The following is a 24,341-nucleotide window of genomic DNA, read 5'->3' as shown; positions in this document are numbered from 1 at the left end:
ACCGGGGCAGCTGTGGCTGTGGCCGTGACTGTGGGGGTCCAGCCCTGACCCCACGGTCCCCTTCCCTGTGCCCCTCTGGCTCCTGCACCACTGCTGCTTCTCCAACACATTTATTGGCAGTGCTGACACTGCTGCTGGCACAGACAGACAGATGGACACCGGCGGCACAGACACAACTCAGCGAGGGGGACGGATCAGGCCCCGGCACAGCAGCCAGTGGGGGGCTGAGCTCTGGGCTCTGGCTGCCCCAGCCCCCTGCACTTGGGGGTTGCAGCAGCTCCTCTGGCCCGCCCTCCCCGAGCCTGGGCAGCAGCAAAGGAGGTGGTGGGAACACAAGCATCTGGGGCCAAGGCTGCATCCAGGGTCCCCCACAGGGGACATCCCATCCTGCTGGGACGGCAGGGCTCCGTGGGGACGGGTGGTGGGGCAGGATCCCCCTTCCTCAGAGGCTGTGGCACAGCGGGGAGTGGAGGATCCCAGGGAGCCCCTGTGCTGCTGCGGCCAGGCCACGGGTCCGTCCCACCCAGGATCGTGCACCAGGGGCACTGTCCCACCCCGGGGCTATACAGCAGTGGGGTGGGTACAGGGAGGACAGCACCCTGAGCTGCTCCAGGGCAGGGGGGGCCAGGGCCAGGCCCAGTGCAGCAGCAGGCAGGGGTCTCAGGCATGGGGGTCCTGGCAGTGGGGACAGGCTGCTGTCTCCTCCCGGTGCCGCTCCACTTGCACCGTGCACGATGCGAAGCCGAACCTGCTCTGGAGCCGGGCGGTGACATCCCAGAGGACCATCTCAGGGTCGGCGCCGGCCTCTGGGGGCAGCAGGGCAGGGGCTCAGCCCAGGCATGGCCAGGGGGACCCCCCGGCCGTGCCCTGCGCGGGTCACTCACCCACAGCCACGTGCACTGACACAGCGGGGTGGCTCGGCGTCAGCGCCCACAGGCGCAGGTCGTGGGCACCCCGCACCCCGCTGGCCCCCAGCAGCACCTCCTTCACCGCATCGAACTCGGCGCCCCGTGGTGTCCCTGCCAGCACCGCCTGGTCACGGGGGGCCACCCTTGGCCCCCAGCCACAGCCCCCACCTGGACCAGGGCTCCTGGTGGGATCTGCCAGGGCTGGGGGCTTCCCCAGGGGGACTAGGCTGGGCACAGTGGCTCCGGGCCGAGACAGCCTCACCATGGGGCAAACGTACCTGGGGTGGGGAGGAGGGGCTGGGGATATTTGGGGGGCAAGGGAAGGACAGAGGGGTGGACCGGGGCGAGCAGAGGAGGTGAGGTGCCTCATGGGCCAAGTATTGCAGCAGCTGCAGCCCCAGGAGCCTCTGTGCCCCCCTGCATCCGTGGTCTTGCACTCCCCTCACCACTCACCTTCCATGAGGACCCTGAAGACATCCCTGAGGATGGTGAAGGTGGAACCGAGGACAAAGACCGAGAAGAAGAGAGTGCTGATGGGGTCTGCAATCTTGCACTGGGGCTGCAGAGAGCGGGGTCTGTGTGAGGCTGGGGGGCAGAGCTGAGCTGGGCCCCTGGGAGCGGGGCACCCTGCATAGGGCTGGGGGAGTTGCTCCTGCAGGCAGTGCAGGTGGAGTCCAGCCCGGGCACCTTGAAGTAGATGATGGTGGCAGCCACGAGGACACCGACGCTCTGCAGCAGGTCACCCACCACGTGGACGAAGGCTGCCCGCACGCTGGTGCTGCCAGGCAGGGGGGCATGGCCAGGCTGGCACCCCCCAGAGCTCTCCAGCTGCTCATAGCCCACTGCGCCGTGGCCATGGCCGGCAGGGGACTGGTGCAGGATGTAGGCCATGCTGGGGAGAGCAGGGCTGGCTTAGTGCCGCATTGGCAGGGCATGGATGCCCCACTGGCCCTGCCTTGCCCTGCACGGGCAAAGGGGGCACAGGCAGGCACCATCCTCCAGGACGGTGGAGGGGAGTGGGGCTGGAGGTGCAGCACAATGACAGGGAAGCTGCAGCACTGCTGGGAGGTGCATGCGACTGGGCAAGGATTTAGGCCTGGGGCTTGTGCCAGGGCTCAGGAGGTGCTGCTTGGGGGGCCAGGGGATGTGGGGCATGGGGACGTAAGCACGTGGACTGGAAGCTGCAAGCATAGGGGGGTGACAGGGAAGAGGAGGAGGCAGTGCTTGAGGACGTAAGGCTGGTGCACAGGGACAGAAGGGGACCAGAGGGATGGCTGGGGGTCTTGGGGTACCGGGGTCACATGTGGGGCAGGGCTCAGGCTGAAGGTGCACAGGGGCCATGTGGGACATACACCAGGTTGACGCCGACAGCACAGGCAGATGTGGCCAGCATGGCTCGCGCCTCGATCTCGTAGTCATTGCTGATGATGCGGGCGGCCGCCAGGTAGACGAGGGCTGCAGTCACAACCCAGATGGAGAGGACAGAGGCCAGCGCACCCAGCGTCTCTGTGGGACAGGAGCCCTAAGTGCCCACCACCCGGCCATGGGGGTGCCACGGAGCCGTGCCCCCCGTGGAGCCCGCGGGGCTGTGCCTCTCGGCTCACCTGAGCGGTGCCAGCCAAAGGTCATGGTCTTCGTGGGTGGGCGGGTGGAGACCCAGAGGGAGAAGAGGCTGACGGACATGCTGCCCACGTCCGTCAGCAGGTGGGCCGCGTCCGTCATGATGGCCAGGCTGTGTGCCAGGTACCCGCCTGCGGGCACAGAGCAGCTGGCACCCCGCGCTCTGCCGGCAGCCACCCGACCCGCCCCGGCCCCCCTTACCTATCACCTCCCCGACCATGAAGAGGCAGCAGACGGCGCAGGCGACTCTCAGCTGCCGGCTGGGGAGCCTGCCCCGCCCGGGGCTGGGGGCCGGGGGGCTGCAGCGGCAATGGAGAGCCGAAGCCGGAGGAGGCGGCAGTGCCGGGTGGTCCTGGGAGCCTGTGAACAGACTGGGGGCGGGGGTCGCTGCTGGCCACACCGTCTCCCGTGCCCCTGCCTGGCAACCCTGGGGGTCCCACTACCACCCTGGGGGCCGCAGCCAGGCAACCGATGGGGCACTGGTTGAGCCCCCCCGGCGGGACGGGCAGCAAAGGGATCGGCGGCGGCAGCAGGAGGCGGCGGCACGGGGCTCCGGCCGGGACCGGAGCCGGGGGCGGTGCGGGTACCCGCGGGGCGGTGCCGGTGGGACCGAGTTGTTGCGCCTGGGGCCGAGCCGTGGGACGGGGCACCGGTGTGGAGACGTGAGGCGTGGGAAGGGAGGCGGGGGCCGGGGCGCTGGTGCGTGGGGCAGCAGTGCGGGAGCGGGGACGGACGGCGAGCCGGGGAGGGGGAGATGTGATGGATGGACGGTACCGGTGTGAGTGGGTGACGGATGGAGGGTACCGATGTGGGCGGGTGATGGATGGACGGTACCGGTGTGCGTGGGTGACGTTTGGGCGCCGGTAGCTGCCGGACGGACATCCGAGGGGGGAGCGGGGCTGGTGCACGGGAGGGAATGGCTCCGCTTGAGCGGAGGCACCGGGAGCAGGGAGGGCGCGGGTGGCGGTGACGAAGTGAGGGTGCGGGTGGCGGTGGCGGGGTGAGGGTGCCGGCGGCGGACGGTCAGGGCTGGCGCGGGGGCTGCGGAGGTGCCGATGTCCGTTTCGGATGGATGAAGACGCGGGGGCGGGCGGGGAGGGACGTGCCGGGGGTGCCGGTGCCGGGAGGGGGGGAGTCGTGGGCTTGCGAGTGCCAAGGGAGCTGGGGGCGATGGAGATGCCGGGGATAATGGGGGAGCCGGTGCCGGCAGTGCGGGTGCGGGGGGACCCAGGGTTGCAAATGGGGGGGGATGGTGGAGGTGGCGGTGCGAGGAATTGCCGGGGGCCCTGGGAGCTGATGGGGTGCCAGGGGTGGCAGTGCCGGGGTGATGGGGGTGCCGGTGATGAAGGTGCTGGTGCCGATCATGGGGATGTCGGGGCGCTGAGGTGCCGGTGGTGATGGAAGTGCCGGTGGTGATGGAAGTGCCAGTGGTGACTGCGGTGCTGGACGTGCCGGAGCAATGAGGGTGCCAATGATGGGGGTGCCAGTGATGCAGGTGCCGATGCCGGCGGTGCCAGAGGCAGCGGTGATGGAATGACGGTGGTGCGGGTGATGGGGTGCCGGGGCGATGGGTGCCGGTGTCGGCGGTACCTCTTGAGGCGCAGGCTGCCGTCGGCGCGGCCGCCCCGGGGGCTGACCAGGCGGGCGCTCTCGGTGCCGGTCGGGGGCTCCATCCCAGGCGCGGGCGGCACGGCGGGCACCGGGCACCGGCACCGGCACCGCCGGGCCCCGCCCCCCGCCGTGGCCCCGCCCCCCCGCGGGGATGCGGGACGGGGGTTCTGCCCGCGGGTGCCGCCGTTCCGAGCACCGGGGAGGGGCGTCGGGGGCGGCGTACAGAGGGTTTCTCGGGTGTGAGGGTCCAATGGATCTCCAGGCATATCCGTATGCTGGGATACGTGGGAGCTGTGGGTAAGGGGGCTGCAGGGCTCGGCCTCACTTCTGTCCCTGGGCAGGTGGTGGTACAACTGATCCTGGGAATCTTCTAAGCACGGGACGGACAGGAAGGGCGCTGTCGTGCCTGACCACTCCACCACCTTCCGCGGTGAAATGCCAGAGCCGGTGCACGAGAGGAGCGCAGGGGACAGTGCCCACCCAGGCTTCAGGAATGCATTTGACGCTGCATCCCGTGGGATCCTCCGAGAGAAGCTGTGGGAGCGCGGGCTGGTTGAGCCGCGAGGAGCAGTGAACACGGGCTGCATGGCCGAGACCAGAGCGGGGTGGTCAGTGGCCGGTAATGACCAATGTACCTCGGGGTCAGTACTGGGTCCAGTCCCGTCTAACGCTGTCATTAGGGACCTGGATGCCGGGCAGAGCACCCTGAGCACGGTGACAGGTGACACCCAACAGGGAGAGGCGACTGCACCCGGCGGGTCGTTCTGCTCCGTAGTGCGGAGAGACCGGAACGAGCTGGAGAGACGGCGGGCAGGAGCCTGGGAAGGGTCAGCACAGGGCAGTGCCCGGTCCTGCCCTGGGAGGAATCACCCCAGGACGGGTCCGGGGCGCACGGCTGGGAAGCAGCTCCACAAAAAAGGCCCCGGGGGTCCTGGTGAACACCGAATTGACCATGAAACAGCAACGTGCCTTTGCTGCGAAACCGGCGAGGGGTGTCCTGGGCTGATTTAGACAAAACATTGCCAGAGACACGGGCACGGGCTGGACCCCGGAACCTCCCCCGGCGCGGGGGTGTGGCGGGTGCCCGGTGCGGGGATGGGGGTGCAGCCCCGGGGCGGGGATGGGGGTGCAGCCCCGATGCGGGAATGGGGGTGCAGCCCTGGGGCGGGGGTGTCGCGGGTGGCCGGGGCGGGGATGGGGCTCAGCCCCGGTGCAGGGATGGGGCTCAGCCCCGGGGCGGGGGTGTCGCGCGCGTGGCGGGTGCCCGGGGCGGGGCGGGGGGGGTCCGTCCCGGGGCGGGGCCGGGGGCGGGCCGGGGGCGGGGCCGGGGGCGGGGCGTGCCCGCGGGGCCGTGCGCAGCGCGCCCGTCCCGGCAGCCCCCGCGGCGCCGCGCGGCGATGGCGGCGGCGGGAGCGGAGGAGCGGCGGGGGGCGCGCGGGGCGGCGGGGCCCGAGCGCGGCCCCGGCCCGCTGGGCTCACTGCTCAGCCGGCTGCCGCTGGCGCCCGCCCCGGCCCCGCGGCGCCGCACGGCCAGCCAGTGCAAGCCGGAGCCGCCGCTGCTGCGCACCAGCAAACGGACCATCTACACGGCCGGGCGGCCGCCCTGGTACAGCGAGACCGGCGCGCCCGTGGACGAGGCCTTTGTCATCGGTGAGCGGCGGGACGGGGATGGGCAGGGGATAGAGCCGGGGCCAGGATCGGGCCGGGGAGGGGATGGAGCTGTGTCGGGATCGGGGCCAGGATCGGGCCGGGGAGGGGATGGAGCCGTGTCGGGATCGGGACCAGGATCAGGCTGCAGTCGGAAATTCTGGAGCTGGGCCCCGAGGCACGGCCGGGAAGGGACTGGGACCGGGACGGAGCTGAAGCCGGATCCGGGGCCGTGACGGATCCGAGGCCGGGGCGGTGTCCCCCCCGTTCCCTGCAGGCCTGTGCGGCGGCAGCGCCTCGGGCAAGACCACGGTGGCGACTCGGATCATCGAGGCGCTGGACGTGCCCTGGGTCGTGCTTCTCTCCATGGACTCCTTCTACAAGGTAAGGGGGGGGGCCCGGGAGTTCGGCGCGGTGCTGAGCGGTGCTGGGCTCGGGGTCCAGTGCGGCCGTGGGCAGTTCTGGTGCCAGGAGTCCAGCGCAGCGCTGAGTGGTGCCAGTGCCTGGGGGTTGCACAGCGCTCAGGGATCCAGCGTGGCACTGAGTGGTGCTGATGCCTGGGGGTTGCACAGTGCTCAGGGATCCAGCGTGGCACTGAGTGGTGCTGATGCCTGGGGGTTGCACAGCGCTCAGGGATCCAGCGTGGCACTGAGTGGTGCTGATGCCTGCAGGTGCTGGACGAGGGGCAGCAGGCACTGGCAGCCCGCAGCGACTACAACTTTGACCACCCCGATGCCTTCGACTTCGAGCTGCTCATCAGTGTCCTGCGCAAGCTGAAGAAGGGCAAGAGCGTGAAGGTGCCAGTCTATGACTTCACCACGCACAGCCGGCGCCGTGAGTGGGTGGGTGCCTCAGGGCCGGGCTGGGCCTGGGGGTCAGAGCCCCAGGAAGGGGAGCACCTCTGAGAGCTGGGAGAGTAAGACAGGGAGGGGCTGGGGATCATCAGATGTGGGGGGTTCGTTTTAGGCTCATACCGGAGGTGTAGAGGCAGCAGGAGCATGGGAATGGATCTCAAAACAGGCTAGCACAGAGTTCAGGGAGAGGCTCAGTGTGGAGAAAGGATGACAGCTGGGGGGAAGGTGTTGGGCAGAGATTTGGGATCTGGAGCCAGGCTCAGAGTCCATGCTCAGCTGGAGTGTGGTGCGCAGGTGTGAGCAAGGACCTCGAGAGGTTGGGTGGGGCAGGACGGTTATGGGGAGCCCCACCACACTGGTGAGAGTCTGGGGGTGTCAGGGAGTGTCTGTGCTGGTGCTGCTGTGGCATGCGAGGAGGGCAGGACGAGCACAGCTCCTGTCTGCCTGCAGAAAACGGTGTACGGGGCCAATGTCATCGTGTTCGAAGGGATCCTGGCCTTTGCCAACAAGGAGCTGCTCAAGGTATTGCTGCCTGAGGCAGCCACTGGCCCAGCTCCATGGTGACCTGGAGGGGACCTGTGGAGATGGGACGGGTGCTCACCCTGTGTGCCACTGCAGCAGTGGGGGCTGTGGAGGGAGAGGTCACCACGCTCGCTGGCAGAACACCCCGTGCCAGAGGCACGGGGGAAGTGACGCTGGGTGCCGTGGCTGGACGGCCGAGGGGAGCAAGGCAGGGTTGCATAGGGGTGCTCACCCCTCCCAGTTTTCCAGCTCCTGGACATGAAAGTGTTTGTGGACACGGACTCTGACATCCGGCTGGTGCGGCGGCTGCAGCGCGACATCATGGAGCGCGGGCGGGACGTCGCGGGGGTCATCAAGCAGTACAACAAGTTTGTGAAGCCGGCGTTTGAACAGTACATCGAGCCCACCGTGCAGGTCGCCGACATCGTGGTGCCCAGGGGTGAGGCCAGAGTTGATCCCACCATTGAGAGTGGGTGTCTTGGGGCAGGGGTAGGTCAGCATCCGTCCCACCTGGCTCCTCTGCTCCCCTTTCAGGTGGGGAAAACTTTGTGGCGCTGGACCTCATCGTGCAGCACGTGCACAGCCAGCTGGAGAAGGTGAGCCGGGGCGAGGATCAGGAGAGTCCTGCACGTAGAGGGCAGGATGGGGCTGTGCACAGCCCTGTGCTCCTGGAGCACCGAGGGGGCTCGGTGTCACCTCTCTCTTCTCAAAAGGCCTCAGCGTGGCTCTCAGGGCAGCAGAGCTGAGAGGCGGGCACTGGGGAGGAGGGTGGGAGCTGGCCGGGCTGCCCACGATGGCTGTGCTGGCCTGTGAGTGACTGACTGGGTGTCCTTGTGTCCTTCTGTGCCGCGCCGATGACCGTTCCACCGCCCAGCGTGAGATCACGGTCAGGTACGTGGGTCCTGCCGCCACAGAAGGGCTGGTTCTGGGCTGGGGTGGGGGGCTGCCAGCACCCACTGGATCCTGAGTCCCGCTGCCTCCCCATCACCACTGGCAGACCTTTGCTCTGGTGCCCGAGTGTAGCTGCTCCTCCCCGATGCTGCAGTGGCTGCTCTCAGCTCCCTGGGGCTCGTGTGGCCGCAGCTGTGGGCTCTGCGTGACCCGTCCCACACTGTGCCTGATGTATGTGGCCAGCTCTCCACCCTGCTCCACCCCTGTCTGGAGTGGGGCTCCTGCCTCGAGTGCTGGGTTATCCTGGGCTGTTCGCTTTTGCAGAAGTGCCCCGCGTGCTCCATGTTCCCTGGGAGTTCATGTCCTGTCTCAGTGGGACAGCCCTTGTCCCTTGGCACAGCCTGGTCCCAGGGTGTGTGGGATGGTCCTGCCCCTGCAGAGCTGCTGCTTCTCACGCTGGCTGAGGCCAGTGCTGTGGAGGCTGCAGCAGCAGCGTGTGTGGTCTGGGAGATTCGCCCTGGTCTGTCTCTCTGGTACCTGGTACCAGACGTGGGTCATTCCTCAGGATCCAGACGGGAAGGCCATGTGCTTCCTGGTGACCAACCTGTGTAGAGGGGTCTCTTGGAGCCTTCCTTCAGCGAGGCCATGTCCCTCCAAGGCCCGGCATGGTGGCTCTGCTCGTGCTGCACGGCTCTGACCCCCTTTCTCTCCGCAGGGCAGCCCTGGCCTCTGCTCACCAAGGGCAGCCGCTGCCGAAGACGCTGAGTGTCCTGGAGAGCACACCACAGGTGCGGGGCATGCACACCATCATCAGGTACGTCCCTGCCCCTCCTCCAGCCTCTTGAGTGCTGTCACACCACAGGGCCTGGGGAGAATTTTCCTCCTCTCTGCCACGGGATGTCAGTTGAGGGTGTGGGTCTGGAGCAGAACAGCTGAATGGAACTGGCCTTGGCCCACAGGCACTTCTCTGGTGACAAGACCTTGGCACATCTGCCTTGGGTGATGCCTGACCCAAGGGCTGCCTTTTCCTACAGAGAGAGGGGACCGATTGGCTCTTTCCTCACTGGAGCACAGGATGGTGGCACAGGGCAAGATGCCTCCTGCCCCTCTCCCAGGGCTCTTGAGTTTACAGCTAGCTTAGAGAAGGAATCTGGGCTGCTGCTTCCATGACTTCACCACTCCCTTGATCTTTTCATTCCTCTCTGATGCTCCTTTTGTCCAGGTGACAGTGGTGTTATTGCAGGGTCAAGGGCTGGGTCCCCTGGAACCACTGAGGGATTCCCTGTTGTTGTGGCTGCAGAATCTGGCAGTCCCTGTGTGTGTTTCTGCATAGCAGAGAGGGAATGCTGAGCTCAGCTGGGCCCTCCTGTGCCTGTGCATGCTGGGGTGGTATGGCACTTGTGTGTGGGTTTGGAACCCGTGTCCTTATCAGAGATCTGGAGGGGATTGAGTGCACCTTCGTACATTCACAGATGAGACCAAGATGAGAATGAGTGTGGATCTGCTGAAGGGTGGGAAGGCCCTGCAGAGGGATCTGGACAGGCTGGATTGATTGGCTAAAACCAGTGGTGTGAGGGTCAACAAGGCCAAGTGCCAGATCCTGCCCTTAGGTCACCATAACAGCATGGAATGCTCCAGGCTGGGACAGAGGGGCTGGAAAGCCGGAAAAGGCCCTGGGGGTGTTGGTGACAGCGGCTGGACAAGATCCTGGGTGTGCCCAGGTGGGCAAGAGGCCAATGACCCTGAGGCTGTGCCAGCACTGCTGTGGCAGCAGGGCCGTGCCCTCCCTGTGCTGGCACTGCTGGGGCACCTCCAGTGCTGGGGCAGCTCTGGGACCTCAGACAGGAGACACAGGGAGGGGCTGGAGCGTGGGCAGGGAAGGGAAGGGAGCTGGGAAGGGGCTGGAGCAGCAGGAGGGGCTGAGGGAGCTGGGGGGGCTCAGCCTGGAGAAAAGGAGGCTCAGGGGGGACCTTCTGACTCTGCAACTCCCTGACAGGAGGGGGGAGCCGGGGGGGGGTTGGGCTCTGCTGCCAGGGAACAGGGGACAGGAGGAGAGGGAACGGCCTCCAGCTGTGCCAGGGGAGGGTTAGGTTGGATATAGGGAACAATTCCTTCATGGAAAGGGCTGTCCAGCCCTAGCACAGCTGCCCAGGGCAGTGGTGGAGTCCCCATCCCTGCAGGGATTTAAGAGCTGTGTGGATGTGACACTTGGGGACATGTGTTAGTGGTAGCCTTGGCAGTGCTGGGGGAGCATTTGGACTTGATGGTCTCAGAGAGATCTTCCAACCCAAACAATTTATGCTCTTGTGGTTCTTATGACCATGTGCAGGCTGGGCACCACCTTGTACATTCCTCTCCCTGCTCCTCCCTCCTGAGGAAGTGCAGGCTCCGAGGTGGGTCACGGCAGTAAAACAGGTGATGTGGCACTGCAGGCTGTGCCAGGCACAGCCCTGTGCCAGGGCCCACGTCCCTCCCCCAGGCTGTGCCTCTGCCCTGTGCCACAAGTGCCTGATGACCTTAATCCTCTGAGGCTCAGGGCTGTGCTGAGCTGCCTGGGGGGTTGGGCTGTTCCTGGGGCCTGCAGCACCGTTGGCCTCGAGTTCCTGTGCCGGTGCCATGTGGGAGTGGGGTTGAGGGTGGTGGGCTGAGCCCCTTGCAGATGGTAACTGAGAAAGGCTGTGTTTCTGAGGGGTGTCAATTTGGCCTGTCAGCTGCCTCCTTAGATCCTGCTGGGGCTGGGGCAATGCCGTTCCCAAATCCCTGAGCCAAGGAGCTCTGCTGGGAGAAGTGCCTGTGTTAGGGGACAGGGAGGCAGCTCATGTGAGACTTGTCAGCACTTGCTGGCTTCTGCAGGACTTGGGCACAGTGTAGGGCTGTGGCTGGTCCCCATGTGGGACCCTCTGCTCCCAAGCTGCTGCTCTCACCTGCTGCCCTTCTCCCAGTCTCCCAGGGAGCTCCAGGCTGGCGGGGACCAAACACACCTTTTGCCACACTTCCTGCAGCTCTGTGCTCCAGGTTACTGCATCCCAGCAGATCTGGCTCTTGTCTTTATGCATCAAATCAGACAGTGGTTTGGGTGGGAGGGACCTTTAAGGGATCCCTAGTCCAGCCCTTGCCATGGGCGGGGAACCTTCCACTAGACCAGGCTCCAGCTGCCACGGTGCCACTGGCCCCACTCACAGTGCTCGTGGAGTGCTGCTGCTCCCACCAGCTCAGCCTTTCCGAGTGCCCTGGTATCCCAAACCCGGGGCCTGGATCACTGCAGAGTTGTGAGCCAGGATTCCCCTCCCTCCTTTTCCCACCCTGCCTTTCCCAGTGCATCTCCCTGGGACGTCGATCCCGGTGTGCCAGGCTGCTCCAGCCGGCACCGTTCCCTGTTGTTCCACACTAGAGGCTACTCGTGCTCCACCCGTCTGTCTGCTGGGAGGGTGTTGGTGGCAGCAGATGAGCATCACCACAGCAGATCCAGGCTGGCATCCTGGGGGAAGTGCTTTCCAGAGCGATTTTCTGTTGTTGTGGAGGGGCGGAAACTGAAAATGAGCCTCGCACTAGAATAGCTGCACAGTTTGAGTCATGAGGCTGAGGATGGATGGGGTACGAAGGATGCAGTGACAGGACAAGGGGGAATGGCTTCCCACTGCCAGAGGGCAGGTTAGATGGGATTTTGGGAAGGAATTCTTCCCTGTGAGGGTGGGGAGGCCCTGGCACAGGCTGCCCAGAGAAGCTGTGGTTGCTCCATCCTTGGAAGTGTTCAAGGTCAGGTTGGATGGGACTTGGAGCAACCTGGGATAGTGGAAGGTGTCACTGCCCATGGCAGGGGGCTGGGGCAAGGTGACCTTTGAGGTCCCTCCTGACCCATACCATTCTGGGACTCTGTAGCCCATCCGTGCCCAGGTTTCCCAGTGCCTGGCTGTGCCTGTTGGCTCTTGGCTGCGGAGAATCCTGTTTGTGAGTGGAGCCAATTCAAACTCCAAGCAGATGCTCCCGGTCCCTCTAGGCCATCCAGCGCCCTCCTGCTGTCTCCTGAGCATGCTGGGGAAGGCTGAGGTCCTCAGGAGTGCCAGCTGTGGTGCTGCTGTGCCCAGCTGTGGGCTCCCGTGTGCCACAGTTCTTGTGCCCCTCCACAGGTGGGAGCAGTGCGTGCCCTCAGTGGGTGAGTGGACTGTTGTTGGGACAGTGGTGTCCCCTTTGGGAATGCTCTGCCACCTGAGGAGGCGGGATGGCAGCAGTGGTGGAGTGATCCTGGTCCCCTGCTGCTGCCGGGGTGTCTGGCTGCCCTCCCTCACACGCCCCTTCCCCCTGTGTCACTGAAGCTGCTTGTGCCCTGTATGAGGAGAATTTTCGTGGTTGTGCCTCCACAGGAAAAGCAGCATGGTGGGGCCAGGGGTGCTCCCCCATCCCCAGAGGAACCTGCCTCTGCAGGAGCACTGTGGGTCCCATCCCACCCAGTCGGGGCTGGCACAGCCGGTGCGGGGCTCAGCGGGGGCAGCTGCCTGGGACAGGACAGGCTGCTGTGGAGGCAGGGCAGCTGCCAGGCTCGTGCTGCTCTCGAGCTGCTGTGGGTGTGTGTGTGGGTGCAGCCCATCCGTGAGTGCACGCTGACAGCCCGTGCTGGGAGCCGTAGGCAGGGCGCCTGTTCCTTCCAGACCAGAAGTTATATTCCGCCTTCCCTGGGGGCGCCAGCTATGCCTGGGGATTTGGGAATGTCTGTGTCCATGGGCTGCTGTGGTCGCTGCAGGTGCTTGCCCATGAGTGTCCCCGGCATGGCTGCAGGAACACCCAGGGACAGCAGTGACTGTTGATCCTCCTCCGGGCGCCTCGGTGGGGCTGTCTGTCAGCCGGCAAGGTGTGAGAAGCAGCAGATGATGTCTTAAAATGCAGACTAAAAATATTCAATATCCTTCTGCCTTTTCTGGAGTGTTGCCAGCTCCACCTCTTCCATCTGGGAACAAGCACATGTCTGTGGAGCTCCTTTGTCCTCACGTTCCCCTCAAGGCTTGTAGCCAGAGCACTCCCAGTAGGAAAAGCCAGTCACTTTTCCTCTGCCCTGGGGTCAATGCCCTGCACACAGGGCTGACTTTACCCCTCCCGAGGGAGGGGACAGGTTTCCTGGGAGTTGCAGCTCTGTGGCAGCTTTGTTCTAGTTCGTTTTTTTTCCGCCGTCCTCAGCTCATCAGGGCTGTGAGGAGGGCACGCCGGGTATTTCGGAATCACCGGGTTCGTTGGCAGTGCTTTATCTCTGACTTAGTACACAGAGGGAGGGGCTGGGGATATGTCCAACCTTTTCCCGTCATCCAGCACGCTGGCCATGGTGCACTCTGGTCTCTTCCACGGTGGGGTCCTGATCCATCCCGGCTCTGCTCCTGTTCCTCCCTGGGCTCCCCAGCACTCACTTATTGTCCTGCTCCTGAGTTTCTGCTGCCCCAGCACCACTGGTGCTGCCTGACCTGCTCCCACCCCCCGTTCTCTCCCAGCTCTCTCCACTGTCTGCAGACAGTGTTGTGTCCCCCTCCCAGGGGAATTGAGCCCCTCTCTTACTGTGTGGTCCCATCTAAGACAACAGCCAAGGCCTCTGAGTCCTGAAATGCTGGTGATCACTGACTTTGTCACGGCGAGAGTGCTCTGGTTCCCACGGACTGGGACTGCTCTCTCTGATGGATGGCCTCTGGAGCCCTGCATGCCATCTGCAGGGAAATAGTGGTGGCTCTGCTCTCATCTGATGTGTGTCCTCCCTCCCAGGAACAAGGACACAACCAGGGATGAATTCATCTTCTACTCCAAGCGCCTGATGCGGCTGCTGATCGAACATGCCCTGTCCTTCCTGCCACTGAAGGTGAGTGGCTGCTCTTGGGTGCAGCCACGGCCCCATCCCCGTCCCCCCTCCTGAGCCCCTGGGCCACGAGGCCTGGCTTCCCTCACACTCCCTTGTGCTCCCCTTTCTGCAGTCAGTCACTGTGGAGACGCCCCAGGGCACGACGTACGAGGGGAAGCGGTTCCACAGGCAGCGGGTGAGACACGGTCCCAGCCCCTGCTCCCCACGAGCAAACGCCTGCCCCGGGCCAGGTCAGCACGCGCTGGGAGCGCCCGGCACACGTGTCCCTGCCCTTCCCCAGATCACCGGCGTGTCCATCCTGCGAGCGGGAGAGACCATGGAACAAGCCCTGACCGCCGTCTGCAAGGACATCCGCCTGGGCAAGATCCTCATCCAGACCAACCTGGACACGGGAGAGCCCGAGGTGAGCCCCGCTGCACCCCGGCACGCGGCCACGCAGCGCCAGTGGGTCACCGACCGCCCCTCCTTCCTCCCCAGCTCCACTACCTGCGCCTGCCCAAGGAGATCAGCGAGGACTACGTCATCCTCATGGACAGCACTGTATCCACGGGGGCTGCGGCCATGATGGCCGTGCGTGTCCTGCTGGTGAGGGGCCGGGGTGGCGGTGCGGGGATGTGGGACCCTCTGTGCCCAGCCAGGCTCTCAGAGCTCCGTGTGCCACAGGACCACGACGTGCAGGAGGACAGGATCTTCCTGCTGTCACTGCTGATGGCAGAGATGGGGGTGCACTCCGTGGCCTATGCCTTTCCCCGTGTCCGCATCATCACCACCGCTGTGGACAAGCGAGTCAACGAGGAGTTCCACATCATCCCGGGCATCGGTGAGGGGGACAGGGGTGTGCTGTGCCTCACAGCCAGGCCCAGCACCCTTGGGGGGAGTCCCATGGCCACACTGAGGGGGCTCTGGTGGAGATTGCAGTGGGGCCGGTGCTGCCATCCCCTCACTCTGTCCCCTCCTCCTCCAGGTAACTTTGGGGACAGATACTTCGGAACCGATGGCCCCTCGGGCTGGTGTGAGAGTGACGGCGTGAACTGCTGAGCTGGTCAGCCGTGGGGCCACTGGCCAGGCTGGCTGCAGGGCTGGCCCCCACCCCTGCCCCCCGGAGGGGCTCCATCCTGCCAGCCTGTGCCCACCTGGCAGCCCCCGGCTCTCAGGACCTGCAGAACAAGCCCCTCGCTGCCAGCCTCCCTCCACCCCAAAGGACCAATCCTCCCCAGGGAGGAGAAGGAGGAGGAGGAGGAGGAGGGATGGCCTCATGCAGCCCAGGGAGAGGGGACATTTCAGCACATTCCTTGCCATCTGAGCCCTGCCTCTGGGGCCCTGGCCAGCCGTGCCTCCAGAGGGAGTGGTGGTCTCCCCACAGCTGTGCCTGAGGGGTTGCTTACCCTCTCCCCAGGGGAGGAGGGGGACAGGGCCTGGTACCCACTGGGCACTGGGCGAGCTTTGTGCCTGGAATCCGTATTTATTTGTATTTATTGTGGGTAGCCCCAGGTTCCAGCAGGACCCCCGACATCAGGGACTGGGACCTCATGTTCCCACTGTCTCCCCGCCGATCCACACTCCATGCCTGCCAGTCCGCACTCCGTCCCCACCCTGTGGCCCCGGGAGCAGCGGGGTTGGCATCTAGCTGCTCTCCCGGTGGTGGCCCAGCCCCGGGGCGCAGAGCGGAGCCGCTGTCCCCGGGGGCGGTGAGGCGTCCCGGTGCTGCCCTTGTTGCTCAGGTTCTTCTTCCAAAGGGCAGCGGCGGCCTCGCCCCGCCCCGGCGGCAGCAGGAGGCTCCGGGGCCGGGGTGTGCCCGTGCCCCCAGCGCTGTCCTGGGGCCCGGCCGTGCCGTCACCCCCCGCGCTGCCCCCGCCGCCGTTTTGTACCAATAAAGGAGCAGCGCGACCCCCGTGTGCCGCCTCCTGCCGCCGCGGGGCCGGGAGCGGAGCGGGCGGTGTCCCGGTACCGGGACGGGGGCAGCACGGCTGTCCCGGAGCCGGGCGGGGCGGGGTGTACCCGGGGCGGGGCGGCGCGTCTGGGCCGGTGTCCCTGGGGCCGGGCCGGTGTGCCCGGGGCGGGGTGTCCGGGCCCCTGTCCCCGATGCGGGGCCCCTGTCCCCGGTGCGGGTGTCCCCGGTGCGGGGTGTCCCCGGTGCGGGCTATTCCCGGTGCGGGGCGTTCCCGGTGCGGGCTGTCCCCAGTGCGGGGCGTTCCCGGTGCGGGCTGTCCCCAGTGCGGGTTGTTCCCGGTGCGGGGTGTCCCCAGTGCGGGCTGTTCCCGGTGCGGGGTGTCCCCGGTGCGGGTGTTCCCGGTGCGGGTGTCCCCGGTGCGGGGTGTTCCCGGTGCGGGCTGTCCGGGCCGGTGTTCCCGGTGCGGGTGTTCCCGGTGCGGGCTGTCCGGGCCGGTGTTCCCGGTGCGGGTGTTCCCGGTGCGGGCTGTCCGGGCCGGTGTTCCCGGTGCGGGGTGTCCCCGGTGCGGGTGTTCCCGGTGCGGGTGTTCCCGGTGCGGGTGTTCCCGGTGCGGGCTGTCCGGGCCGTGCCCTCCGTCCCGGGGCGCGGGCGGCGCCTGCGCAGAGCGGGCGGAAGCGGCGGCGGGCGCGGGCAGGGCCGGTCCGGGGCGGTCGGTGCCGCGTCCGCTCCGACCCGCGGTGCCCTCGGCGCGGCCATGGCGGAGCCCCCGCGGCCGCAGCGGAAGCTGTCCCGGGTCGGGGAGAGCCTGTATCGCGTGCTGGGGCTGCAGAAGGGCAGCTCCCCCGAGGAGATCAAGAAGGCCTATCGGTACGGGGGGGTCCGGTGGGGTCCGGGGAGGGGACCGGCCGGGGAGTCGTCCCGCCAGCTTCGGCATGTGGGTCCGTCCTGGGAACGCGGCCGGGATCCCGCGCGGGTGGTCCAGGTCCCACCCCGGGGGCCTGGGTCTGTCCCGAGGGGCGAGGCTGTGCTTCCATCCCGGGGGTCCCGCTCCCATCCCGGGGTTCTGGGGCTGTCCCGGGGAGCGAGGCCGTGACCCCGTGCCGGGGGTCCCCCCGCCGCGCCCCGCAGGAAGCTGGCCCTCAAGTACCACCCGGACAAGAACCCCGATGACCCGGCGGCGGCTGAGCGGTTCAAGGAGATCAACAGCGCCCACGCCACGCTGAGCGACGCGGACAAGCGCCGCCTCTACGACCAGTACGGCTCCCTCGGCCTCTATGTGGCCGAGCAGTTCGGTGACGATGCCGTCCGGCACTACTTCCTCATGTCCAAGTGGTGGTTCAAGGTGAGCCGCGTCATCCGGATCCATGGGTTCAGTGGGCCACCGTCTCTCCCGGCAGGCCAGGGGCTGGAGTGGGCTCACGGGACCAGCATGACAGGGCTCAGGTGAGCTCACGGCCCCTCCGTCCCTCCTGCAGGCACTGGCGCTGTGCTGCAGTGCCCTCACCTGCTGCTGCTGCTGCTGCTGCTGCTTCTTCTGCTGCGGGACATGTTGCCCGCCCAAGGAGGAAGAGTCCTACAAGTACGTGGACCCCAAGGACCTGGAGGCTCAGATGCGCGCGGAGGACAGTGGTGAGTTGGGCTGGGTCAGGCTGGAGCCCCAGCAGCTGGAACTGCCTGCATTTGATTTGTTGAGGGCTCTGGGGTCTCCCCCTGTCGCATCTCACATGGGGGATGGAGCTCTGGCTCAGGGCTTGGGTCAGATTTAGCCACAGCCAGCCAGCCCTCGGTGTTTTCTGTGTGGGCGAGGGCTGGTGACAGTGACAGAGGGAGCCACTGGATGGGCCATGGGGACACCTTCTCCTTCCCCATTTGCCCCTGGGAAAGGGCCCCCCTGAATCGGCCTGTGGCTCAGAGACCCTTCGCCTGTGCTCTCTGGGGTATGGAACATGGGAAGAGCAGCCATGCTCCAGGCTGGCTCCATTCTCTGGCACTGGCAATGCTGGTGTCGATGGGGCTGATGCTGGGTGACTGCCACAGGCTTCTCTGGGGTGGGGGCACTGCCACAGGGCTCTGCGCTGGCAGTGTGGGAGCCCTTGCTCTGGGTGTGGGAGCTCTGGGCTGTGGGAGCCCTTGCAGGGATATGGGGACATCCCAGATTCCTGCTCGCTGGCACCACGGGGTGGGGCCGAGCCACTGATCTGCAGCTCTTCCTTTTCAGATCCACAAATCCCTGTTGTGGCGCAGCCCCCGCCTGCCAGCACGGAGCCGCTGCCGGCTGCCAGCACCAGTGCTGATGCCTGAGGCTGACCCCGTCCCGCTGGCTCCCCCAGGACTCCAGGCACGGATCCTCCTTTGGGACTGTCACTCTCCGGGACCCTGGTCCCGCCCTCTGGGCTGGCACTCCAGCCCCAGCAGGGGTATAATCTCAGGTTAATTTGGCCAGCATCAATGCAGAGGCTCTCGGGCCCCTGCTCAAGCTCCGGGGCGATGCCCCTGCGTCCCAGCACTGGTGGTGGTGGTGGCCCAGAGCCCACCCTGCTGCAGCCCCCCCAGTGCCTCGCCCGCTGCCGTGCCCCGCCGGGCACTGAGCACAAGCAGAGCGCTCCAGGCCCGGCTCGTAGCTCAGGCGAGGCAGCCGAGCTGTCCGAGACCATTAACACTGTAACCTCTGGGGCTGGGCTGAGCCCGCTCCCCCCTCATGGGACCCTCCCGATGGGTGCTGGGTGCCAAACGCTGCTGTGGGGTCGGGGTGCTGCTGTCTGTACCCCTTTCCTCTGCCCTCTAGGTCTTGTGGGCACCATTAAAGGCTGACGGGAGGGGAGCACGTCTGCCTGGGCTAATCTGGGGCTGCTGGAATGCTCCACAGCAGGATGTGCCTCTGCCTGGTCCTGCCTGTGCTGGGGGCTGTGCCCATGGGTCCCATGGGGTGGTGAGCTGAATGGGGTAGGCAGGTCGTGTCCTGAGTGGGGTGAGTGTCACTCGTGTCCTGCCACCCACCTGGAACTGCTCTGTGTCCCCTGCTGCTGGCTCCCATATCTCTCTTCTCTTCCCTCTTCTTGCTGCTGCAGTCCTGGAGCCCTGCTCCCCACTGCCTGGCCAGGCCCCCTGCTCCTGCCCTGCTCTCTGGGGAGCTGTGGCCCCATGGAGGTCTAGGGCTCTCAGGGAGGGGGCTGAGTGGGACAGAGTGAGCCCCTTGCCCTTTCCTCCCACCCCTGGTCACTGCTTCTATCTGCAGCTGCATGGGCTCTGTCTCACCCCCTAAATATAGCCAGTGTTCCAGGGTGAGTGGAGACAGAGGGGCCCTGGCACCAGCATTGCCACCCTACTGACACTGGGCTTGAACTGTGGGGTCTGGGGGATCCCAGCCTCCCCTGGCCCAGCTGCTTGCAGGAGGGGCATTACTCCCAATCCCACTCTGCCTGGGCCCTGCTCCCCTCTGGCTCTATGGCCCTGGCACCAGCCAGCCCTGGTCCCCTGGGACCTCGTCCTCCCCAGGTGGGAGGCAGCGGGGGAGCCCTGGGGAGCAGCACTGCTCACCTGGGGCACTTGGGGCTGCCTGGGCCGAGGGCTCCGGGCTGGGATGGGGTGGGATGCGCACGGTGGAGAGGGTTGCTGGTCCCTGGGGGTCAGCCAGTCCCCAGAGTTCAGCCAGTCCAGGGCTCAGCCCATCCCAGGGCCTCAGCTGGTCTCAGGGTATCAGCCGGTTCTGGGGTCAGACGGTGCCGGGACCAGCCGGTCCCCGGTGGGCTCAGGCGGTCCCGGGGGGCGGGCAGGGCCGGCGCCCCCGCCGCGGCGCCGTGACTCAGTGTCACCCGACGCCGCCGACAGCTGCGGCCCTGGCGGGGCGGGGGCGGCTAAAATTAGCGCCGGGGGCCGGGGCCGGGGCCGCGACAGAGTGGGTAACGGGCGGCCGGAGCGGAGCGGAGCGGGACCGCGGGGCAGAGCCGGGCCGGGCTGGGCCGGGGTCGCGGCCATGAACTTCGCGGTGGGGCTGAAGCCGCTGCTGGCGGAGGCGCGGAGCATGGAGAGCCTGGAGAAGCAGCTCATCTGCCCCATCTGCCTGGAGATGTTCTCCAAGCCCGTGGTCATCCTGCCTTGCCAGCACAACCTCTGCCGCAAGTGCGCCAACGACGTCTTCCAGGTGGGACCGGCCGGTGGGGCGGGGAAGGCACCGGGAACCCCGGGACCCCAGGCCAGGGATGCGGGGGGGCGAGCGGCACCCCCTTGTCGAGGGAGACCTGGCCTGGCACCGGCCCCGGCACCGGCCCCGGGACCTCCGGCTGAGCCGAGCTGAGCTCGGGGCCGCTCCTGGCCGGCGGAGGGGGGGAGTGGGGGCCGTGTCTGTGTCCCCACCTGTGTCCATGCCCGTGCCCGGCTCCATCTCTGTCTCCACGCCTGTGTCCGTGTCTCTGCCCGTGCCCGGGGGGTGCGGGGCGCGCAGCCTGCGGGGTCTCGGTCCCCAGATGGGAGTTGCCGGGGGCCGCCGGGGTCTGCCGGGGTACCGGGGGTGCGCGGTGCCGCCGTCGTGACCCCCCGCGTGCCCCTCCCAGGCTTCCAATCCGCTGTGGCAGTCGCGGGGTTCCAGCGCGGTGCCGTCGGGAGGACGGTTCCGGTGCCCGTCGTGCCGGCACGAGGTGGTGCTGGACCGGCACGGGGTCTACGGGCTGCAGCGGAACCTGCTCGTGGAGAACATCATCGACATCTACAAGCAGGAGTCGGCCCGGTGCGGGGGCGCGGCGGGGCAAGAGCCGCGGGGGAAGGGAGCCCAGGGGGGCACTGGGGGTCCTCAAGGGAGGGCAAGCACAGCGGGGTAAGGGGAGCCCATGGAAGACTGGGCATGCAGAGCTGGAGGGGTCATGGGGCCCACATGGTGCTGGGGTATCCCTGGGGCTGGGGGTGACTCTGGGAGTAAGGGTGTTACTGGGGCTGGGGTATCCCTGAGGCCAGGGGTATCCCTGGGGACCAGAAGTATCTCTGGGGCCGGGGTGTCTCTGGAGATGGGGGGCTCCCTGGGAGATGGGGCATCTCTGGGGTTGGAGGTGTTGCTTGGGGCTGGGGATGTCTGACTGAACACCCGACCCTCCTCAGCCCCCTGCACAACAAGGCCGAGCAGCACCTCATGTGCGAGGAGCACGAGGACGAGCGGATCAACATCTACTGCCTGCGCTGCGAGGTGCCCACCTGCTCCCTCTGCAAGGTGTTCGGGGCGCACAAGGACTGCGAGGTGGCCCCACTGCCGGCCGTCTACCAGCGCCAGAAGGTGAGGGGCCCCGGGAGCCCTTGGTGGGCCGGGGGTACCCGTGCAGCTGCCCTCACACCCGCTCCCCTCCCCTCCCAGAGCGAGCTCAGCGACGGCATCGCCATGCTGGTGGCGGGGAATGACCGGATCCAGGCCATCATCACGCAGATGGAGGAGATCTGCCACACCATCGAGGTGGGGCCGGGAGGTCCAGCCCTGGGGCTGTGCCAGTGGGGGGAACCCGGTGGGGCTGGGATGACTGGCCCCAGGGCTGTGCTGGGGGGACACGGTGCAGCCCCTGACCCTCGTCCCGCAGGAGAACAGCCGGCGGCAGAAGCAGCACGTGGGGCTGCGGTTCGACGCCCTGTACGGGATCCTGGAGGAGCGGAAGAAGGAGCTGCTGCAGAGCATCGCAGCCGAGCAGGAGGCCAAGCTGCAGCGTGTCCGTGGGCTCATCCGCCAGTACGGAGACCACCTGGAGGCCTCCTCCAAGCTGGTGGAGTCTGCCATCCAGGCCATGGAGGAGCCCCAGATGGCCGTGTACCTGCAGGTCCAGCCGGCGCACAGGGCGGGAAGGGGGACAGAAACTTCTGGGGGCCGTGGCTGCCCTGGGACTGTGGTGGGGCCACAGATCCCTGTGGGACCTGGGGCTGCATTGCAGGGCTGTACATGGGGAGGGCTGTGGTTACCCCCAAAGGATCTGGGGATGCCCCTGGGATGTGCTGGGGTGGGGGTGATGTCTAGGAGATACTGACTCCTCCTTGCTTTCCTTCACAGCACTCCAAGGAACTCCTGAAAAAGTGAGTGGAGGGAGCAGGGCTGGGAGCACAGGGGGCAGGGGAGGGTCACAGCTGTGTCTGTCCCTGCTGGGCTGTGGCTGAGGGCCCCGTGGGTGCTGGACCCCACAGCTCCGAGGGTCTGCCTGCCCCGCAGGATCACGGACATGTCCAAGGCATCAATGAGCAGCCGCCCCGAGCCTGGCTATGAGAACATGGATCACTTCTCCATCAACGTGGACTACGTGGCCGAGATGCTGAGGACCATCGAGTTCCAGACAGGTGCCAGCACCAGGACAAGTGCCCAGACTGCTCGGGGTGCCCAGCCCTCAGACAAGCAGATCCTCTCACCACTGGACACCCTGTGAGGGGCTCACACACAGGAATGGGGATGTGACACCCCCCTGCCCAGCACTGGCCAGGGACCTTTCAGGGTCAACCCTGTCCTAGGCTCTTTCCTGGCTCCCATGCTGGGTTGGTCAAGTCCCTCTAGGGATGTTCTGGGCTGGTGGACACTCCCTTCTGAGGTGTCCTGGGCTGGTCGTGTCCCTCCTGGGGTGTCCTGGGCTGTCCCCATGCTGCAGGGGGAAGGGTCCCAGCTGAGCTGTCCCCTGCCTGCAGAGCCGCTGGGTGAGGATGAGGGTGATGGACCCGGGGAGGGCAGCGAGGCTGCGACGGAGGAGGATCGGCTGGACAGCCTGGAGGCGCCTGAAGCTGCCGAGGGTGAGTGTCTGCCATGCCTGCGTGGTGCTGTGTCCTGCCCAGGGCCATGCTGTGCCCAGTGCCGTGCCTGTAGCTGTGCCATGGCCTGCATGCAGGTGTGTGGGTCCTGCAGCGCGCCGGGGCATCCCTGTCTCCATCTTGTTCCCCCTTTCCCTCTGCAGATGTGGGGCCGAGGCAGAAGCCAGCGAGTTCCCCCCATGGTGAGACCCTGCTGGGGACTGAGATGGGCAGAGCCATGGAGTGCTGTGGGGGAGAGGAGACACGTCCTTGGGGGGCATGGGGGTGGAGATGGGGATTGGAGGGGTCACACCTCGGGTGTTCCCCAGGCCATCCCTGTCTCCCTGCTTCAGGGGCTGGGGTCCTGCAGTCCCCACTGCACAGGGCTGAGGCCACTTTTCCACATAGGTCAGCACTGAGGTGACACCGTGGGGCAATGTTGGCACCCCCAGCTATGGCTGTCCCTGTCACCCCCTGGCTATGGCCATCCCTGGCAACCCTGGCTATGGCCATCCCTGGCACTCCCAGTCGAGCTCCATCCCTGCTGCTGGAATTTCTCAAATGGGGGCTGCCCCTCTCCAACATTAAACGTGTGTTAAGGACATCATCTCTGGTGCAGTGTTTGGGTGGGGTGGGCACAGAGGCTGCCCCTCTGGTGGCTCCACACTGGTCCCATGGGGTCCAGCCCAGTGCAGCCCCTGCTCCCCCACCCAGTGGTGCCCCCAGAACCCCACACGATGGGCTGCGACCCCAGAGCCCCAGTGCAACTCGGGATTTCACCCCTCGGACCCTGCTCTGCCCCCCACCCACCCACAGCCCCGCCTGGAGCCGAGGATCCACAGGCACCCCCCGCCCCTCCAGCCCCGGCTGCGGCAGCACCGTCCCCTGGGTGCTCCGAGCAAACACTGCCGGGATGAGCTGGCTGAGTACACACACGGCCACATCAGCGCCGGGTCGGGGCCCGCGCCCCCCGAACTCGGCCGGGCCCCCTGGGAGGGCAGCGGCAGCAGCGGCTGCGTCACCCGCCCCGTCCCGCCGCCCTGGCGTCACGGCTGATGCGGCCGATGATGCACATGGGGCCGGTGGTCCTCGGGCTGGGTGGGTCCCCTGGGGCTGGACTCCACGGGGGGGTCCCCACTGCCACCCCCTGCCCAGCTGAGGGGGCAGCAAGGGCTGGTCCCTCAGCCCCCCAGCTCCCGGTAGACCAGGAGCACATCTGAGGCCCCGTGCTGGCTGGGGGCTGAGGAGCAGTGTCCTGGAGGATGGGTGACAGGGTAAGGGACATCTCTGCTCTCCTGCATCCCAAGCTGTCCCTCAGGGCAGAGGCAATGCAGCTTTGGGGACTGACCCCAGCCTGGCTGCTCCCCATCACCATCTGCTCCCTCGCACACCAGAAACGCGCCGGGGAGGGTTCAGGTGCTCCCTGGGGACTGAGGGGGCCTTCAGCCTCTCCATTCCCACACCAGCCATTTGGGGTGCAGCATTTGCCTCTCTCCACCCCTCGTGGATGTCCTTCTGTTCCTGTCACCCTGCAGAGGTGACAGAGAGGGACTCACAAGCACTCAGCAGCCCCTCAGCACCCGTGGGTGCTTCCCCAGCCTCAGGAGAGCCCCACCTGTGTTTTTCTCCAATTTGGGCAGTTTTCTTCCCTGTGACCTGTCTCCAGAGGCTTGTCACCCGTCACTGCCCTCCCTGCCCAGCCTATTCCTCGAGAAGCCCCCTGGCATTTGCTGATCCCTATGCTTGTCCAGTTAAATTGTAACCCTATAGGATTTTGGGAAGAGGTGATCTTTGCACTGAGCATGGATTCTAACACCCACCTGCTGCAG

The 24,341-nt window shown here is 66.6% G+C and overlaps 4 protein-coding genes across 9 annotated transcripts; 3 read left to right on the top strand and 1 right to left on the bottom strand.

The window, feature by feature from the left end:
* Positions 1–94: 94 nt before the first annotated feature.
* Positions 95–4,425, bottom strand: SLC30A3 (solute carrier family 30 member 3). Its single transcript, XM_064650869.1, has 8 exons — positions 4,119–4,425; positions 2,730–2,899; positions 2,513–2,659; positions 2,261–2,414; positions 1,596–1,800; positions 1,362–1,467; positions 885–1,019; positions 95–806 (listed from the first exon to the last, which is right to left on the bottom strand). The coding sequence occupies exons 1-8, from the start codon at positions 4,403–4,405 to the stop codon at positions 661–663; spliced, it is 1,350 nt and encodes a 449-aa protein (XP_064506939.1). The 5' UTR covers positions 4,406–4,425; the 3' UTR covers positions 95–660.
* Positions 4,426–5,512: 1,087 nt separating this feature from the next.
* On the top strand, positions 5,513–15,773 carry LOC135412263 (uridine-cytidine kinase-like 1). Of its 5 annotated transcripts, none has more exons than XM_064650846.1 (14): positions 5,513–5,789; positions 6,064–6,170; positions 6,458–6,620; positions 7,091–7,162; positions 7,404–7,601; positions 7,697–7,758; positions 8,037–8,053; positions 8,769–8,867; positions 13,793–13,886; positions 13,999–14,061; positions 14,167–14,289; positions 14,364–14,471; positions 14,550–14,706; positions 14,851–15,773. In XM_064650846.1, the coding sequence occupies exons 1-14, from the start codon at positions 5,537–5,539 to the stop codon at positions 14,922–14,924; spliced, it is 1,590 nt and encodes a 529-aa protein (XP_064506916.1). In that variant the 5' UTR covers positions 5,513–5,536; the 3' UTR covers positions 14,925–15,773. The 5 variants fall into 5 exon arrangements, with proteins under 5 accessions (XP_064506916.1, XP_064506915.1, XP_064506918.1 ...); XM_064650845.1 differs by having other exon boundaries at positions 6,458–6,628; positions 7,412–7,601; XM_064650848.1 differs by lacking the exon at positions 7,091–7,162 and having other exon boundaries at positions 6,458–6,628; positions 7,412–7,601.
* A 374-nt stretch (positions 15,774–16,147) lies between these two features.
* Positions 16,148–18,598, top strand: DNAJC5G (DnaJ heat shock protein family (Hsp40) member C5 gamma). Its single transcript, XM_064650852.1, has 4 exons — positions 16,148–16,644; positions 16,906–17,119; positions 17,253–17,406; positions 17,996–18,598. Exons 1-4 carry the CDS (start codon positions 16,532–16,534, stop codon positions 18,076–18,078), a joined length of 564 nt encoding a protein of 187 aa, XP_064506922.1. The 5' UTR covers positions 16,148–16,531; the 3' UTR covers positions 18,079–18,598.
* A 1,048-nt stretch (positions 18,599–19,646) lies between these two features.
* Positions 19,647–23,119, top strand: TRIM54 (tripartite motif containing 54). 2 transcript variants are annotated; one of them, XM_064650850.1, is made up of 10 exons: positions 19,708–19,918; positions 20,328–20,500; positions 20,866–21,037; positions 21,116–21,211; positions 21,333–21,566; positions 21,794–21,816; positions 21,950–22,074; positions 22,414–22,515; positions 22,677–22,715; positions 22,921–23,119. In XM_064650850.1, exons 1-10 carry the CDS (start codon positions 19,751–19,753, stop codon positions 22,929–22,931), a joined length of 1,143 nt encoding a protein of 380 aa, XP_064506920.1. In that variant the 5' UTR covers positions 19,708–19,750; the 3' UTR covers positions 22,932–23,119. The 2 variants fall into 2 exon arrangements, with proteins under 2 accessions (XP_064506921.1, XP_064506920.1); XM_064650851.1 differs by having other exon boundaries at positions 19,647–19,918; positions 20,866–21,211.
* The last annotated feature ends 1,222 nt before the right edge of the window (positions 23,120–24,341 follow it).

This window comes from Pseudopipra pipra, chromosome 3, assembly GCF_036250125.1.
Source record: "Pseudopipra pipra isolate bDixPip1 chromosome 3, bDixPip1.hap1, whole genome shotgun sequence".
Classification (NCBI taxonomy): domain Eukaryota; kingdom Metazoa; phylum Chordata; class Aves; order Passeriformes; family Pipridae; genus Pseudopipra; species Pseudopipra pipra.
Note: the sequence above shows the minus strand (reverse complement) of the source record. Positions and strands in the feature narration are given on the sequence as shown.

Excerpts from the sequence above, each read along its gene's own strand:
- DNAJC5G (XM_064650852.1), top strand. The coding sequence starts at position 16,532 with ATGGCGGAGCCCCCGCGGCCGCAGCGGAAGCTGTCCCGGGTCGGGGAG. Across the intron at positions 16,645-16,905 it reads GAGATCAAGAAGGCCTATCG|GAAGCTGGCCCTCAAGTACC; the intron begins GTACGGGGGGGT and ends CGCGCCCCGCAG. Across the intron at positions 17,120-17,252 it reads TGTCCAAGTGGTGGTTCAAG|GCACTGGCGCTGTGCTGCAG; the intron begins GTGAGCCGCGTC and ends TCCCTCCTGCAG.
- TRIM54 (XM_064650851.1), top strand. The coding sequence starts at position 19,751 with ATGAACTTCGCGGTGGGGCTGAAGCCGCTGCTGGCGGAGGCGCGGAGC. Across the intron at positions 20,501-20,865 it reads TACAAGCAGGAGTCGGCCCG|CCCCCTGCACAACAAGGCCG; the intron begins GTGCGGGGGCGC and ends GACCCTCCTCAG. Across the intron at positions 22,075-22,413 it reads GACCATCGAGTTCCAGACAG|AGCCGCTGGGTGAGGATGAG; the intron begins GTGCCAGCACCA and ends CCCTGCCTGCAG.
- LOC135412263 (XM_064650846.1), top strand. The coding sequence starts at position 5,537 with ATGGCGGCGGCGGGAGCGGAGGAGCGGCGGGGGGCGCGCGGGGCGGCG. Across the intron at positions 6,171-6,457 it reads CCATGGACTCCTTCTACAAG|GTGCTGGACGAGGGGCAGCA; the intron begins GTAAGGGGGGGG and ends TGATGCCTGCAG. Across the intron at positions 14,472-14,549 it reads TGGCCGTGCGTGTCCTGCTG|GACCACGACGTGCAGGAGGA; the intron begins GTGAGGGGCCGG and ends CGTGTGCCACAG.
- SLC30A3 (XM_064650869.1), bottom strand. The coding sequence starts at position 4,405 with ATGCCTGGAGATCCATTGGACCCTCACACCCGAGAAACCCTCTGTACG. Across the intron at positions 2,660-2,729 it reads CATGGTCGGGGAGGTGATAG|GCGGGTACCTGGCACACAGC; the intron begins GTAAGGGGGGCC and ends CTGTGCCCGCAG. Across the intron at positions 807-884 it reads GTCAGTGCACGTGGCTGTGG|AGGCCGGCGCCGACCCTGAG; the intron begins GTGAGTGACCCG and ends TGCTGCCCCCAG.